Source organism: Callithrix jacchus, chromosome 1 (genome assembly GCF_049354715.1).
Source record: "Callithrix jacchus isolate 240 chromosome 1, calJac240_pri, whole genome shotgun sequence".
NCBI classification, from domain to species: Eukaryota; Metazoa; Chordata; class Mammalia; order Primates; family Cebidae; genus Callithrix; species Callithrix jacchus.
Genome location: NC_133502.1, coordinates 184,540,384 through 184,557,332, shown reverse-complemented (window position 1 = coordinate 184,557,332; position 16,949 = coordinate 184,540,384). Strand labels below are relative to the sequence as shown.

General features: G+C 61.8%; 1 protein-coding gene across 5 annotated transcripts in view; it reads left to right on the top strand.

Moving 5' to 3' along the window:
* Positions 1-16,949, top strand: part of NACC2 (NACC family member 2) — an 84,929-nt gene that overhangs the window by 30,116 nt on the left and 37,864 nt on the right. For 2 of the 5 annotated variants that reach the window (XM_054238000.2, XM_002743460.7), the window contains exon 2: positions 10,266-11,208. In XM_054238000.2, coding sequence (XP_054093975.1) covers positions 10,326-11,208 — 883 coding nt within the window. In that variant the 5' untranslated portion in view covers positions 10,266-10,325. Of the gene's footprint in view, positions 1-8,976; positions 9,062-9,324; positions 9,528-10,265; positions 11,209-16,949 lie in introns of those variants that run through there. The other 3 variants (XM_035262722.3, XM_035262729.3, XM_035262728.3) reach the window with 3 other exon arrangements.

Here is a 16,949-nt window from a genome sequence, read left to right as displayed (position 1 = left end):
TTCCACGCTCCTCACCCAGGAACGTCCCGCTGCCCCCACTGGCAACCTCTGAGACCTGGTGGGGCTGAGCGTGCAGTGGGGGGGGGGGGGGGGGGGGTGTCTGGCCTTGGCCAGGGAGGGTCAAATGGGATTTGGCCTTCTGAGGCCAGGGCCTGGACTGGGTGAATCAGGGAGGGTGGCATCCCCCACCCAGCCCTGTGTGGAGCTGACCCTCAGGGAAGGGAGAGCGATGGGCCTCGGCCTGGCCCTGCCTTCTGGAAAGAACTATGTGCTGCCAGTTTCGCCGTTCCCATCCCTGAGCCGTAGAAGTTGGGTGTTTTATTTATGGTCTTTATTTTTCATATCAGTAATTACCTTTTATGGCCCCGGCTTCAAGGCAGCCCAGCCAGCTCCAGGGGCTTCCCATGATCCTGGAGCCAAGTGCAGCCTGCCCCGCCTCCCGCCTTTTTTCCCTCTTTTACACAAGATTCTTCAGTGTTGCAAAAGAGCTTTGGGGAGATCTGGGTTTTGTGGTTAAGACTCTCACACTGGAGCACGCGGACAATTATATGCTGCTTTTATTTGGCCCCCAGGATTCTTACTACATTATTCGTATTTCCTTTAATTTGTGGGATTTCTAGTAAATGGACTTAAAAATAGGTCTGGGCCTGCTGCCAGGGCAGATGCGGGCAGCAGGCATCACTGCATCCCTGTGTAATGGCAGTGCGGGGTCACCCTGTGTCCCTCAGGCCTGTGTCTCCCGCAGGTCCCCCGGGGCAGCTTCCGGTGTACCCTAAGGAGGGGACAGGCGGCAGACCCCACTTCCGGTCGGGACGTCTGGGTGGGTCTTGGCTGCGGTTGAGTTAGGGTGGAGGGGTTAGGGTCGAGTTGACTCGGCGGGGAGGTGGGGACTCCCCAGGGGACTCTGACGGAGCAGGTCAAGAGGAGGGCTGGGGAAGCCAGGTGACATGCTTGTCGGCCACATGGTCATGCACAGAGGCCCAACAGTCCCCATGTGGCCAGTGGCCCTGCCCAAGACAGATTGTCTCTTCCCTGTCCCTGTCATGCAGAGAGAACCGAGGCCAACCAGATGGAGGCTGTCCCTGCAGTGGGCTGGGAAGTCCAGCCGGCAGCCTGCTCAGGTTCCTCGCTGGGCCTGCCAACCTGGACACGTTGTGGGACAAGGATTTGGCTTTTATTTAATGCCTAGTGACCTCGGCACCCCCTGGGTCCCCCCTGTCCCCCGGGTCCCTGAGTGTCTGGACCACACACCCCAGGAGGCAGCCGATGCGGTTTCACAGCCAGGGTGCAGGTGGTTTCCCTCAGGCTGCCGCTCTCCATGCGTTCTCAGGAGCACCAGGTCTGCCAGCTCCTCTCTGGAGGTGCTGACCTGGCATATCCTCAGGGCCCTGCTCCGGACGGGCTGCTGCACGCATCTGGACACCGAACGTGGCTGTGCCCTTTGCTCAGCTCTGCAGCCCCTGTGCAGCTCTGGCCTGGGCACTTTTGCCTTAGCCCTGAGGGTGTCCCTAGTCCCGGGGGATGGCCGTGCTCCTAGGCTAACTGGGTGACAGTTTTCCCCCAGGTGTCCTGGCTGGAGCTTGGTCTCCAGGGACCCTGTGATTGTCCCCGAGCTGCTTGCCGGGGTTGGGGCTGTCTCAGGCTCCAATGTGGGTTCAAATCATGCTCCTTCCCTGCCCCCGACCTCACGCCTTCCTTGCCCCCGACTTGGCACCTTCCCTGCCCCCAAGTTGGCGCCTTTCCTCTGCAGCCCCTATGCTGCCTTTCCCTGCAGATAGCACAGCCGGGCCCAGGGGCCAGCGCCATGCCTCCTCCCCCTGGGCCTTGGCTGCTTGTCCAGGGCCAGTGCTGTCTGCTGGGTGGGGAGGCGGTCAGGAGACTATCCTGCCCCGCATCCCCCGAGAGGCTTGGGCTCTGCCCAGGATGTTTGCCCAATCCCATGCCCCGGCGTGAGGCGGTGCCTGAAGTGTGCATGTGGGGGTACTCTGAATCTCTGGTGCTGTGTGAGTTGAGCCTTTTCTTTTTTTCAACTTTCGTTGTAGATTCGGGGATACTTGCACAGGTTTGTCACCTGGGCACATGGTGCGATGCTGAGGTGGGGTGGATTGAGCTCATGACTTGGGGGGTGAGCATGGCACCTGGGGGGTGGATTTCAGCCTTTGCCCACCTCCTCTCTTGTCCCATCATCCCTAGAGTCTGTGGTTCCCACGTTTATGTCTGTGTGTCTGACGTCACCTTTCTGAAGAGCTGAGAAAGCCCAGGTCCCGGATCGGAATGTTCAGGGGGTACATGGATGGCCAGATCCCTGGGGACCTCTGAGCCTCCTCCTGAGCAGGTGCCTGCTGCTTCTGCCAGAGACCCCTTGGATAGGATGCAGGGTCCATGACTGGGAAGGGCCTGGGCTGGGCGTGGGGTCCAGGCAGGGTGGGGTGGGACAGGGATGGAGGTGGCTGTGAGGTCCTATGGGTGTCTGCCCTGCAGTTTGCCCTTTAGGGCAAAGGCAAGGTGAGGTTGGTGCCCCCAAGGAAACAGCCCAGGTCCCCTACTGCCTGGCTCCAGGCCGAGGTGGTGCCAACATCCCCTTTACCAGGGTCCAGAGGCGGGCAGGTGGAGGCATCGTTGGGCCCCCCACCCCCAGCGGCTGATGTGTTTCTGTGTCGCTCTGATTTACATGAGAGTTTTAAGCATAATTAGAAATGCAGGGGAGCTTTGTGTCTTACCTCGCCTCGACTATTTATGGCATGATATGCAAATGAGGAGAGCTATGAATATTAACCATGAGTGAGTACCACGAAGTCGCCTTCTTTAATGGGCTGGGTGACTGGTGGCAGGGCCTGGCTGGCACCAGACTGCTTCCCAGCACCCACCTCTGGCCACTGGTGCCTGGGGTCCCAGGCTTCCACAACCCCCGGGCCTAGGTGGTAGTGATGAGGCCACAGCGGCTCCAGGCCATCGAGAGGGGGGTGGGCGAGCAAGGGGGGCACTGCCCCTGCCTGGCCGCTCTGCCTGGGCAGCCCCGATCTCAGCTTCCACCTGGCCGAGCCCGTGCAGGAGGACCCTGCTGCAGCCCTGGGGGAGGAGGGGGCCCTGCGTTGGTGCTGGCGGGAGCTTTTTAAGTTATTAAACTATGCCCAAGGGAGACACTCTTCAAGCTTACGTTATTTAAATTACAAATATGGGTGAGGGAGACTGTCGGCTCTTTTCAAAACACAGTTTAATTCTTTGAAAACCTTCTAGAATGTTTTGTGGCTTGAGGGAGCATCACACAGTGACCACGGTGGGTCTGCTGGCTGGGGTGGGGCCGCAGGGTGGGTTTGGGGGCTCAATGGGGTGCCCCAGCCCCTCCTGTCCTTCCCCTTCCTGTGAGTCCCTCTTCCTCGGAACCATCCCTGTTGTTGGTTGCGGTGTCTGTCCCCTAAGTCCTCATCGGTAAGAAAGTCAGAATATTCTTCTAGTGAAGGTTACAGACGCGTGTTGGTGCCCGGGGGCCGTGCCTCAGGTGAGCAGTGGCTGCTCAGGTTATTCCTCAGAAGCGCAGGGCTTGGCTGAGTCACACAGGCCCCTGGACCAGACCCTTACCAGAGACAACCCCATGGGCACCCCACCAGGCCCTATTGGACACAGAGCCTGCTGCTGTGATGGAGCATCCTCCCAGCGCTGCCCCATGGTCCTAGCTGCTGGAGGCCTGCCTGGGGCCCTGGGGGTGGAGGCTGGGGACTGTGCTGTCCAGGGGCCCCTGCCGTGTCCCTGGCTTTGTCCCCTCTATCTGTGGGCCTTCCCACGGGTGGCTGCGGGGAAGGGCTGATAGCCTAATTGTGGATTTGCAGGTCCTGGAGTGCTGCCCTTCTCCATTTGAGAAAAAAACTTCCAGGCAGATGTTCATGAGTGCAGTTACCGCCAGCTCTCCCAGCTGAGGCTGGCCCCGGCTTGTGCTCTGGGTTAGAAGCCGCCTAGGGATCCAGCTGAACGGAGAGAGCCCAACCTGGGTCTGGCCCTGCAGGGCTCTCCTCCACCTCCAGGCTAGGGTGACAGTGACAGTGACAGTCTGAGGGGGCTCGTCATCCTGGAGACCCCCACACCTCTGTGACACTGAGCTGGGGGCCTGTGTGCCCCTCTGCTGGGTGGAACTCTCCATTGCAGAGGCTTTGGAGAGCTCTGGCAGGTCTGGGTCATGGCTACCTGGGGTCTGTTGGGCAGGGCCAGGCCTCCCCCTCTGACTCTTGTGACTTGATGACCGGAGACCACCCAGGAAGAGTGATGGCTGGGCCTGGGTTCAGGTCCTAGTCCAGCTGCCTCCGAGCTGTGAGCTCTGTTTCCTCATCTGTGTGCCCAGTGAGGAGGGGCTGGGGGCTGGGAGGTGATCACATGGCACACGCTATCCTGGTTTGTGTGGGGGCTCTGGGGTGGGGGTGGGGGGAGTTCCTGGCCACTGAGGGCCCTGCCCCAGAGCTCCTGCATCTCCTCTGCTTGGAGCTGGTGGATACATTAGCAGCCAGGCCTCCGGGCAGCTCAGCTCTGCTTTCTGGTGTCTTAAAAGTTTAATGCAAACCTGAGGGCTAAGCTGGTGCCTCACCCAGCTCCCTGGGGCCCTGGCGCATCCGGAGCTGGGCCACCTCTAGCCCCCAGGGTTAACCTCCAGGGCCCCTGCCGCCCCCTTGTCCCCCTTAATGCCCTTCATCTGAAGGTGTGGGGTCAAAGAAAATCCCCCTGGGGCCTGCGCTGTGTAGGAAAGGGAGGGCATCGCTCCGAGGCAGGCAAGGTCCCTGGGGAAGCAGCTCCCAGACTGCATTCCTGACACCCCGTATGCTCCTGCTGACTCCAGAGCAGCTGGCACAGCCAGCCCGACCTGTCCCCACACCACCATATACTCCAGGAGCCCCTTCGATTGACCTTTTAGGAGATGTCCTCACTTTCTGCCAGGCGGTCTCCATGAGGGGCCGGGGCATGGCTGCTTAAGGGTGGGCCTGGCTGGGGGTATAGGGGATAGAGGGGCTCTCTCCTCTGCAGAACGTCTCCCAAGCCCCGCCTCTCCCCTTCCTCTATCGTGTGTTTAATGGTTGTGCATTTGCCGAGGTCCAGAACCTCTTTATTAGATTGGTAAAATTAAATCCTGCAAGTTAATTTAATTTAATTTCTCTCGCCTCCCTTTCCCTTGCTAGTTGTGATCCTGCGGAAATTCAGGGCTGCATTCTTCTAGTTTGCTGTGTCCGGCTTAGGAAGTGCTTTAGAATCTGGGGGTGGAGGGCGCGGGGTTTCTGGGGACTCTGAGCGAGACCTTCAGACCTTGGAGCCTGCTGGCTGGGTCCTGGGAAAGGGGTTCCTGCTGTGGGACTGCCAACTTGTCCCTGTCCCAGTCCTCTGGGCTAGGGGATGCCTTCAGGGGTCCTGGACCTGCTGGAGCCTCTGATCGTGAGTACTTGACACCGGGACCCAGGTTCCCTGGCCTGGCACTAGCATGGAAACCTGTGTCCTTGTGTGAATCCTGCAAGGAAGACACTCAGGCAGGGGTATGTTCTGGAGACATCGCCCCAACTCATGTGGACGTCTGGCTGTGCCTCCAACGAGCCCCTGTCCTCCCCGAGGGCTCCCGAATTCACCGGCCTGTTGCTGGGTGTGGAGCTCATCGTGGTTGACAACCCCTAACCCCAGGGCGGGCCTGGCCTGGATCTCAGCCTTCCTCAAGTGAGGCTCTGCAGAGAAGAGAACCCCCCCACTCTGCCCAGCCACCCATATTTTCTTCTTCCTGGGGGAGGCCTCTGTGTGTGTCTGCCTGGGGTGGGGCACAGCTGCAGGGGCTGGACTCCAGCTGGCTTCATCTGCAGAGGTTTCCCAAAGTGGGTTCCATTCTGAAGGGCATCTCGAGAAGGAGGGGGTTGGTGCTGCAACTCTGAGGATGGCTGGGGTAAATAGAATTGGTGGCCTCTGATTTCCTGCCTGGCTCTGCAGAACTTCCCATAAGCGAATGGCTGTGGTGAATCTCATTGAGGCAGGGAAACAGAATAGGAGGTGTTGCTTAGGAAGCAGTGGGGAAACTGAGTCACCAGAGAACATGGTCCTGGGCAGGGCTGACCCCACTGTGCAGAAAAGGGTGTGGAGCCCTGGTGTCTGGAGCCAGGCTGGGCCCCGCCCTCCTCAGCAAACAGCCCTGCTCACATCCCTGGGCCTACCTGGGCCCTCGTGCCTCTGCGGCTGCTGCAGGAGGGTCAGCTGTCTGCTCGTCTGCTTTCCTGGCCCCAAAGGTGTGAGCCAAGCCTTTATTTTATTCTTTTCTCCTAAAGTTCAGCTTTGTTCTTGAGCCTTCCAAGAAAGCAACCTAAAACCAGCTCCTGCCTGGCTCTCGGCAGGCTGGGGTGTGGGGCTGCAGCCTCACCGGTGCAGGTGGCCTGAGGACAAGCCAGCAAAAGTGCCAGTTCTCCTCCATCTCCAGGGACCACACAGCCCCATCACCTTCAAAGGGAATAATGGTCCCTTCTCTGAGAGAGCTGGTCTGGCCCCAAGCCCTGGGGCTCCAGCCCCTGAGGTGTGGACGCAGGCTGAACTGGGCCGGGCGCTAAGACGCCCACCTGGACGCCAGGCTGAGAGCTGCTCTCCCGCCCAGGTCAGAGCAGGTCGCAGGCATCACCGGCTTACTCTGGGTGAGCCTGCAGCTGCGGGCTTCGCAAACTTGTTCCATTCACCCCCAGGAGCCATCTGAGGGTAAATTTTAACCCCAGTTCACAGCTCAGCGTCCAGGGCAGTGTCCTTACAGGAAGTGGCTGGGGCTCACAGCACCTAGAATTCCAACGTGGGCAACAGGCCAGGACCCTCTTGCTGCTGCTGGATGGGACAGGCAGAGAGCCCACACTGTCCCTTGCTCTCTGTGTGAGCCCTGGCTGCTGGCCTGCCCAGTCCCGGCAGTTGGGACCCCAGGAGCCGGTGCATTGTGTTGACCTCTGCCTGTCCCCTTTCATGGCACAAGAGACCCTGTCTGACTCAGACATCCCTACCCCCCTGTACTTGGGGTGAAGCCATGGGCTCTCTGGGAGGCTCCTGGTGGTAGAAGCAATGGGTCTGTGAAGGGAGCTGTTCCGGGGCCTCTGTCCTCTGCACTGTGTCACTGGGTGGCACATGCCCCTCTCCTGTACCCACCACCTGGGCTTTGTCCAGCATTCAGCCCTTGCCGAGCTTACCAGGGCACTTGGCAGACTTCTTGGAGAGGAGGCAGCAACTAGGTGGGGACGTGAGGGTGGAGGGTATGGCAGGGAGGGCAGCGGGGCTGAGTCCCCTGCTTCTCCTGGACTGGTGGGGTGGCCCAGCTCATCTGAGTGGCTGAGAGGGGATGTTTCTGTAGACACCCCCATCCCAGTCCCACTGAGTCGGCACCAACCCCTTATAGGAGCCCGGCACGAAGCCACCTCCGCAGGCCTTTGCCCGGCAGCTTCCCTGCACCTGGATCTCTTCTCATCCCCATTCAGTGGCTTTTTGTCTGATCTGGAGAAGCTGAGCGAGCCCACGGTGTGTGACTAGGGAGGAGCCAGGTGGCCTCTCTGGTCTCCGGATGCCTCAGGGGGACGCCTCGAGTGAGGGGCAGGGTGGTGTCACATTGCCTCCCACCAGGCCTGTTCGGTACTCTCTGGATACTGCTACCAGCGTTACCCTGAGGGTGGTGGAGGTGGCTGCCCAGGCTGGAGGGGCTCACCTTGCAGCCTCCAGCCTGGACCCTGCCCCTTCTTTTGGGTGGAATGTGCTCTTCCTTGGGGTCACAGCTGGCAGCAGGGAAACTGGGGCCGGGCAGTCCAGAGGTCAGCCCCAGGGCCCCTCACAGCTTAGCAGAGGGTAGTGTGAGCCCAGGATGAGGTGCACATTCTCTGGAGGGGTCCCGAGGCCACCACAAGCCCTGCACGGCAGCCCCTTCCCCGGAAAAGACTCAGTAATGGCCAGACGCTGTGGACCTCTTGGGCAGGAGGTGCAGCTGGTGTCAGCTGAGCAGTGGGTCTGCCAGGAGCCTGTGTGGCTGCAGCCGGGAGTGTGCGGGAGGAGTGGGCAGCTGCTTTGCCCTCTGCTGGGACCTCTCAGGCGGGGCTGCCCCTTCTGGCTCCTGGTTGCCCAGTCACAAAGTTGCTCTTTTTGTAAAGTGCCAGGAGGACGCGGGGAGGGGTGCTGGGGCTGGACTGCCAGGCCTACCACCTGGGCAGAGGACACAGCTCTGAGGCCCCCAGAACCTGGGGTGCTGCCTGGCCCACCAGCCGCTTGCTGTTTCAGGGGGTGCCTCTCTTCACCCCCTGCTGTACCTGCCCCCCCTTTCCCTGACTTCCCTCCCTCACCCGGCTCCCCCCAACTGTCCTGACTCCTCGACCCCTCCCCCAGCACCTCTGCCCATCCCCGCCCGCCCGCACTGGAGGAGTTGAGCTCTGCCAGCTCTGCAGACTGTTTGGAATAGTTTAAATGCTTTGACACTGGGGCTGTCCTGGAAGGCCGGGAGGCAGTTTACTGGGTAATTCATATGCAAAACTGCACCATAAATTTCCAGGCCGTCTCAGTTGCCGTGGCACCGGGAAGCATTCTCCCCTCCTGTACAGTATTTCTGCCATCTTTGTTTGCATTGCAGTGAGTCATCAAAAGTCTGTGTCGTACCAGCACCCGGGCCGCGCATTCCTCTGGCACCAACACTCCACTGTTTTTAAAGCCGGGGCTGGGAGCTGGCATTTACTTCGGCTCCCAAATCAAAGGCGGCTATTCATTCCCGAGCCGCCGGAACGTTCGTCTGCATCCGGCCCCTTCATTGAGATGCGCTGCGCTGCCCGGGAGGGCCGGCCTGGGTGCAGCTGAGCTGCGGCCGCGAGCCCGGCGCCCAGGCGCTCTGCCCTCCTCCTCCTCCTCCTCCCGCATCTCCTCCTCCTCCTCCTGCATCTCCTCCTCCTCCTCCATCTCCTCCTCCTCCTCCTCCTCGCCGGCTCCCCGCGCCCTCCCCGCCCCAGGGCTCCCGCGCCGTTTGCTGCATTCGCGGAGCAGCTGGGCAGGCGGGCTGGGCTTCGAGCGTGCGGGGAGCCTGTCCGGCCGGGCGAGCGGGCAGTGGCGGAAGGTAGGTCTCCCGGCCCGGACGGCAACTTCTCCGCAGAGGGGGCACTGCGGGCTGCCCCCGGCGCGCGTCCACCTGCCCGGCTCCCCGCGCGGTGGCTCCGCCCTCCTCTCGCTGCCCGGCGCCTCTGCGGCCGCCCGCACTTTCCTCCCGCGGGACACAGCGGCCTTTGTGCGGCCCTGCAGAGTTGGGCCGGCGCCTTCTGGGCCGCCCCCGCCCCCTCCGGAGTCCGCGCCGGATAAACAGTGGTGCCCGCCCCAGCTCCCAGCCCCGGGGTCCGGGCAGCCCGGCGAGGGCGGGGACCCCCGAGTCACCTGGGCCGGGGCCGGGCTGGTCGGGATTGGCCCGCGTGGGGAGCGAGGCGAGCGGGGGCGTCCGCGAGTGGGGCTGCGACAGGCTCCCAACTCCTGCTCTGGCAGCGGCGCGGGGACCTGGGAACACACTGGAGAGCTGAGCGGGCGCGCCCAGGGTGGTCTCTGCGCTGGGGAGGAGTGGAAGCTGCTTCCGCTGACTTCTCGGAGACCCCAGCCCCTCCCCACCTGCCCGGGAGCCTCTGGGGGGATCCGGGGACGCGGGCCCGCCTTTTCCCCAAGGGCCCTCTGAGAGGCTGCCCAGAGGGAAGAGGAGAAAAGAAGCCAACAGCACACTGTACCGCTCCAGAGACCCCCCTCGCCCTGCCCACTGCTCCAGCAGGGCCCCTCCTGGGCAGGCGGCGCGGCCAGGGGCTCCTGTGCGGGCTGGAACTTTTCTGGGGGGCAGAAAGTGGCTGCAAAGCTGCCAAGGGGCATCCTACCCACCACCCCCTTCCCTGTTCCCCGGCTCCCCTGCCCCCCCCCGCCCCCCCTCCGCCTCCGCTCCCCCACCTCCCGTCTGCTGTCCCGGGGCAGGTCCAGGCCTGCTTCCTTCTCGCCTGCTGAGGCCGAGTCGCTGAAAGGAGCCCCCCGGGAGTGGGGTGGGAGCGCTGCTTGCGGGCAGCACCGTCGGGGGTCTGCAGCTGCGCAGGCCGGGACATCTTGCCCTTCAGCCAGGGGGTCTCGTAGACCCCAGTCCCTTCTCTGGGGTGTCCCAGCCGGGAGGGGCAGGGAGGGTGGTGGGGAAGGCTCGGTGTTTGTAGGCCTGTGGCAGGGGAGGAGTGCGGGAATGGCCCTTTGGGCGGGAGTGTTTGCCCCGGGGGGTGGAGACTGACCACGTGCCTCCTGCCCTGCAGATGAGCCCCGCTAGGGCTGCCCCGCGCTGAGAGCCCAGCCCCGCCGCCCGCGCGCCCGCCATGTCTCAGATGCTGCACATCGAGATCCCCAACTTCGGGAACACAGTGCTGGGCTGCCTGAACGAGCAGCGCCTGCTGGGCCTCTACTGCGATGTGTCCATCGTGGTCAAGGGCCAGGCCTTCAAGGCCCACCGCGCGGTGCTGGCCGCTAGCAGCCTCTACTTCCGAGACCTGTTCAGTGGCAATAGCAAGAGCGCCTTCGAGCTGCCCGGCTCGGTGCCGCCCGCCTGCTTCCAGCAGATCCTGTCCTTCTGCTACACGGGCAGGCTCACCATGACGGCCAGCGAGCAGCTCGTGGTCATGTACACGGCCGGCTTCCTGCAGATCCAGCACATCGTGGAGCGCGGCACCGACCTCATGTTCAAGGTGAGCTCGCCCCACTGTGACTCGCAGACCGCCGTGATCGAGGACGCTGGCTCCGAGCCCCAGAGTCCCTGCAACCAGCTGCAGCCAGCCGCCGCCGCCCCCTACGTCGTGTCCCCCTCGGTGCCCATCCCGCTGCTGACCCGCGTCAAGCATGAAGCCATGGAGCTGACGCCGGCTGCCGGCCCAGGCCTGGCCCCCAAGCGCCCGCTGGAGACGGGGCCCCGGGACGGTGTGGCGGTGGCCTCCGGGGCCGCCGTGGCGGCAGGCGCAGCCCCTCTCAAACTGCCCCGAGTCTCCTACTACGGGGTGCCCAGCCTGGCCACCCTCATCCCCGGCATCCAGCAGGTGCCCTACCCCCAGGGGGAGCGGACCAGTCCGGGTGCCAGCAGCCTGCCCACCACTGACAGCCCCACCTCGTACCACAACGAGGACGACGAGGAGGATGATGAGGCCTACGACACCATGGTGGAGGAGCAGTACGGCCAGATGTACATCAAGGCCTCCGGCAGCTACGCAGGTAATGCAAAGTCACCTGGCTGCGAAGCAGGGCATGCCTGGGACCCAGGTGGCTCAGGAGGCCGCTGGGCCTCAGGCGTTAGTTCGGGGCCACAGGGGAACCCCCTACTGAGCCTGGAGGAGGTGGCAGAGCTCCATCACCACGGGGTTCTGACTTGGTGCTGGGTGAGACAGGAGCTCCTGGGTGACTGCCAGCCTGTAGGAAGGGTCTTGCAGGCTTCGGTGGCCCAGGGGCCTGCCCGAGGGCTCACATGCCCCATCTGTGAAGGGCCTGGCACCACACAGTGTCTGGGAGGGTCTGCCTCCTTTCTCTTTAACCTTAGCCTGTGCCTCACCCGGCGAGGTCTGGAGATTCCCCTCAACCCAGCCCCTTTGCTGCCACCTCTCCAGGCCTGGCATCAGGGACAGGCCTGGAAGTGCCCACTGAACTGAGCCGAGTGAGTGGTTGTCCCTCTCCTCTTCATTCCTTTCAAGGGGGGCTGCTCCCCCTTTGGGACCCAAAAGGTTGCCCTAATTTGTGGTTCCCAGGTTAGTCTCTGGAGACTGTTGAGGATTTGCTGGGCAGAGAGTCCCACAGTTGGGGCCTGGGATTGGGTGTCCCTGCAACCTGACTGTGTGTCTGGGCTGGCTGCCTGGCTGGTGTGCATGAAAGGCCTGTGTGCAGTGGCCTGGGCCTGGGCACACAGTGTCAGCAGCGGGCAGGTGGTGACCCCGAGGAGCAGTGTGGGGACTCACTCCACCCCATACATATCCTGGAGCCCTGATGGGACGCCCCCCTGCCCTTCCCCTCCTGCAGTGCTGATGGGGGCAAAGGGGGCCAGGACCACCCACCAGCTTGGACTCCTAGGACAGCTGGATCCCTGTGCAGCAGCCACCACCACAGCTTGGACAGCAGGGTGGCCCCTGCTGGCTCCCTCTCTGCCTGCAGGAGAAGCCACTGCCTTCCCAGCAGGTGCTCTGGGCTCCGTGGTGTCTTCCTGAGAATGCTTACTTTATTTAAATGCGTATTGCTGTGTTTGCATGAATTCCACAGAATGCCGGCTCACAGACCACCTAGATCTGGGCCTCACAGCTTCGGTTTTCTTTTAGTGGTAGGGTAGGGCTTGATTGTTCCTGAGAGCAGGCACTGTGCTAGCTACTGAATTGGCCCTTCCGAAGGGCAGATCACACAGGTTCTGGCTCACCGCAGAGGCTGTGCCGGGCCGGTGGTGCTCCTGCGCTGGCTGGCCGAGGCCCCCAGAGTCTGCCCTGTGTGCACTTTCTCTCTGCCCCTGCTCTGGAGGAGGCAGAACTGGCCAGAGGCTGCTGGGGAACGCTCCTAAGGCCCACCCAGGGCCCCTGTTGGGAAGGGGCTGGCTCTGTCTGTGGGCTCCAGTTCTGGGGCAGAACTCCAGACAGGCTAGGCACCCCTGCAGTCCCTGAGGACTTCCCCCAATGATGGCAGCCAGACAGTGCCCTGCTGATGAGTCAGGGAGCTACACCATGGAACTGGGAACAGACCTGACACATCCAAACAGCTTCCCAGGGTCCTCCCTGCACAGACCCCCGCTACTCCAGGGTGACCTTGGGCCCCGGTGTGTTTGGGGTGATGGGAAGCAGGGCTGGGTGTTGAGCTTGCTGGGAGCAAGGTGGAGCCTGGTGACTTGTCCCATGCATCTGCCCTTGGGTTCTGGGTCAGCCTTAAGCCCTCAAGTCACCTGGACTTCCATGAGCTAGGAGCCCTCACGCCCACCTGCCTTGATGCGTTTTTGGGGAACCGGCAGGACAGCAGCCAGAAGAGGCTCTGTGGAGTCCTGGATGGGAGGCAGCCACTCTGGCGAGGCCTTCCCTCCAACTCCCCGATCCTCAGACTAGATGAGGTACAGAGTGCTGCTGAGGCTGAGGGGTGGGGACTCCTCTGAGGCCATGTTCCTTTAGGGCTTGTCCAGGCTATGGCTGCTGTGAGGCAGTCTCTGCTTTTGCACGGGTGTTGGCAACGCCAGCGTGGTAGAAAGTGGGCGGCCGGGGGGCCAGACCTGCTCCCGCCCACCTGCCATACAGTTTGGCTCTGGATGCCATGGTCTGGGTTTCTTCTCGTGGTTTTTGTGTTCAGCAAACCCATAAGTGGGGCAGAGAAAGGGGGTGTGTGATTTCTTGGTTAAAATCTAGGTTACTGGCTGTGACGTTGCTGGCGTCGCTGGGTGTGCTGGGTGGCGGTGCCATGGGGGAGCTGGCAGAGGGAGGGGCCGTCCCCTGACCCGGAGCTTCCCCTGGGTGCTGGCTTCCTGTGCCCTGGGCTCATCTGGGGAACGTCCTCACAACCACGCAGGAGGCTGGCTGCCACCCTCGACAGGCCGTGGGGAGTGGAGCTGGGCAACTGTCTCTGAGCTGGTAGGACCAGTGTGCTCTGAGGTCCCTGCAGCCTGAGCTCCTCCTCCTCTCTGTCCTCAGTCTCTCCCCACCTGTGGAGTGAGAGGTGGGCCTGAGCGACTGCCTAGGGTCTTGGAGCTGCACCTCAGCATGCCATAATGCGTGCGGCTGTTCCACCCTCTCTTGCGTTAAGCATCATGGACAGCTTGTCCTGTAGTGCTGTTCTCCTGTTTTTGGCATAAAATGTTATGGATAAAGTTAATTGCCTTTCCACCCCTACACAGCCCCTGCCCGTGGTGTCTGCGGCTTCATGGCGAGGGTCTCCACACAGCGTCAGTCTCGTCCTCTCCTCCTTCCCTCCAGGTCCTGCTCGCCTCTCTGGCAGGGTCCCCATGCAGCATCAGTCTCATCAGTCCCCTGTCTCTCCTCCCTCCCTCCAGGTCCTGGTCTCCACCCCAACCCGTCAGAAGGAGCCGCCACGTTTGATTTACCCGGTACCCTATCAAAGGACGTTTAGGTTGTTTTCAGTTTGTTGCAGTCAGGAGTGAGGCTGCTGAGAAGGTGCCGTGCATGGGTGTGTGAGGTTGACAGGCGAGTTCAGGCCCCCACCCCCCAGCAAAGCAGGCCTGACCCCATTGGGTGGATGCTGGCGGGGTGCTCAGTGCTTCCTGCCCACCAGTCCTCATCTCTGCAGTACTCGCTTCAGGGCGCCCTCCTGGGCCTTAAACCATCACCCCTGCAGTGGGCAGGGAGCTTCCTCGTTGCCCTGTGGCCGGCAGTGATGGCAGACCCTGGAGCAAGATGAGCTGGGGGTGGGGTGCACCCAGAGGTGAAAGAAAAACATGGTATCCACCGGAAGTGAAACGGCCAGTGCAGCTCCCCTCCGGCTGAGGGGGGAAGCTCTTGAAGAGTGAAGCCCAGGCATCCCCAAGTCACATTGTCAGGGGCCTTGCATCTGAGGTAGAGATTGTGAAACGCCAGCCTTTGCCTCCCACACACCCCCACCCCTACCCCCTACCCCCTACCATGGAGGTGAGACGAGGCAGCCCCCGGAGAGAGTGGGAGGTGGGCTGGGCAGAGGGAGCCGGAGCCTTGGACTTGGTGGCGCTGCGGCCTGAGCAGCCCCCTTTCCTCTCTGGGTCTCCTTTCTCGATTACCCACTCTGTGTTCATTCCCCTGGAGTGTTCGGCTGCCTTCCCACTGGGGCTCAGACTCGGGGGCATCTGAATGTCCAGCAGTGACTCTGGGAGCCAGGGGCTGCCCTGGGCAAGGCAGTGGGCCTGGTGGACAGTGCCAGCCGGGTCTGGGCTCAGGGCAGGGGCTCCCTGGCTGCACTCAGGTCTGTTCCCATGGTCTCCTTGGCATATTCAGATCCACAGGTCCCTCCAGCGTGGCTGAGACGGGTATGGCTGCTGCTCTCACCCCCAGGGCAAATGACAGCACGGGGCCTGGGCTGTTATTTCATTGGGGGGGGGCATTGTCACCCACACTGAGGACCGGCACCTTCATCATAGCAGGCCGATGAGGTTGAGGGACAGTGAAACGGAGCTGGCAGAGGACACAGTGAGGGGTGGGGTGGTGCCATGCTGGGGCGTCTCTCCTGTCCTCTGAAGGAGAGGGGGCTGCCCGGACCTGTACCTGCACCCCATCCTGTGCCTGATGGGGCTCTCCTGGCCGTCCCTTTCATGCCCTTAGCGGAGACTTTGGGCAGGCAGATGTTTAATTGCAGCTGGCAGATGTCACTCTGTGTAGCTACGGAGACAAAGCCACGCTTGGGTATTGACACCAGCCGCACACTTCCACCGTAACCCTCTCCCTGCAGGGGACAGCTCTGACCCAGGGACTCTGGGCCCATGACGGTAACCCTATCCTGGGAGGGAACACCTCTGGCCACAGGGCCTATGGGCCTGTGAGTGGGTGGCCCTGTGCATTTCCACTTCCCCTTCCCTTCTGGGAAAATGCACCCCCCTCCAACCTCCTTCGAGTCTACCTGGTGTGTCCTGTGTGCCTCTCCACAGGGCATGGGGGGCGGTGTTTAGGCACCCATCTGTAAGCTCCGTACCCACCTCCATGGGGCAGCCTGATCTCGGGCAAATCAGGCAATGTTGGGACTGCTCAGGGCCCAAGAGGCCCTCCTATCCAGCCTCAGCCCAGCTGCCCACATCCTGGACCCTGGACAGATGCTACTGGGTGTGGGTCCTGGCACACCGCGGCACATCCATCCTGGCTCTGCCCGTTGGGAGAGGCCTGTGCCAGGCCCCGCCCTTTTCAGGGTGACCTGCAAGGTCAGCGCTAGCCCCGCCCATCCCTCGCTGAACACGAAAGCTTGGGTGGCTGCTCCCGGCCCTGGGCCACAGAACCCAGGGGGCAGCAGGGCTGCTGGGCGGGGTGGTCTCCCTTGCAGCCAGCCACCCCCCACCATCACCCCTCCAGAAGGTAACTCCTGCCTGGGCAGCGAGCAGGGCTGTGTGTCTTCAGCTGCTCCCACCAGCTGCTCAAAACTCAGGACTGCTGTTTGGGATTCCCAGAGGAAAAAGAAGAGAGGCTGGACTTGGGGTTGCTGGGTATGCAAACATGCCTGCGGCCTGGGAAGGGACACATCCACTGTCAGAGCCCCACTCAGGGAGCAGAGGATACTTTCATCTCTGGCCTGGATAGGGTGGGGCCAGAGAGGAAGCCCCAGGCAGAGGCAGGCAGACCGGGGAGTGATGTTGGCTGCAGGGGTGGGGGTAGAGGATTCCTTCTGCTTTAAATGGTCAACACCCCTGCAACACAGGTCTTCCGAGGAGCTGAGACCACAGTTGTGTATTGCTATTCCCAGCTAGTTTTGTAATTATTTCTCGGGACAGGGTCTCACTATGTTGTCCAGGTTGGTCTCGAACTCCTGGGCTCAAGCAATCCTCCTGCCTCAGCCTCTCAAAGTTCTGGGATGGCAGGTGGGAGCCCCGCACCAAACCCTCTGGCTGCTTTCATCAGCATCGTGCATGTGTGGCTCATGCTGGTGTGACCTGTCTGGGCCACCATTCTCTCCTCCCTGCATATTTTGCTTCTTTAAGTATTTATATTGGCCAGGCATGGTGGCTCACACCCGTAATCCCAGCACTTTGGGAGGCTGAGGTGGGCAGATCTCTTAAGGTCAGGGATTTGAGATCAGCCTGGCCAACAGGGCAAAACCCCGTCTCTACTAAAAATAGAAAAATTAGCCCAGTGTGACAATGCATGCCCATAATCTCTGAGGCAGAGGCTGCAGTGAACTGGGATTGCACCACTGCACTCCAGCCTGGGCAATAGAGCAAGACCCTGTCTCAAGAAAACCCCAAAAACCAAAAGTATTTGTATCCTTTATAAAACCTGTAGTCAGTGAGTTCACTGTACAATCAAGTACAGTGTTGT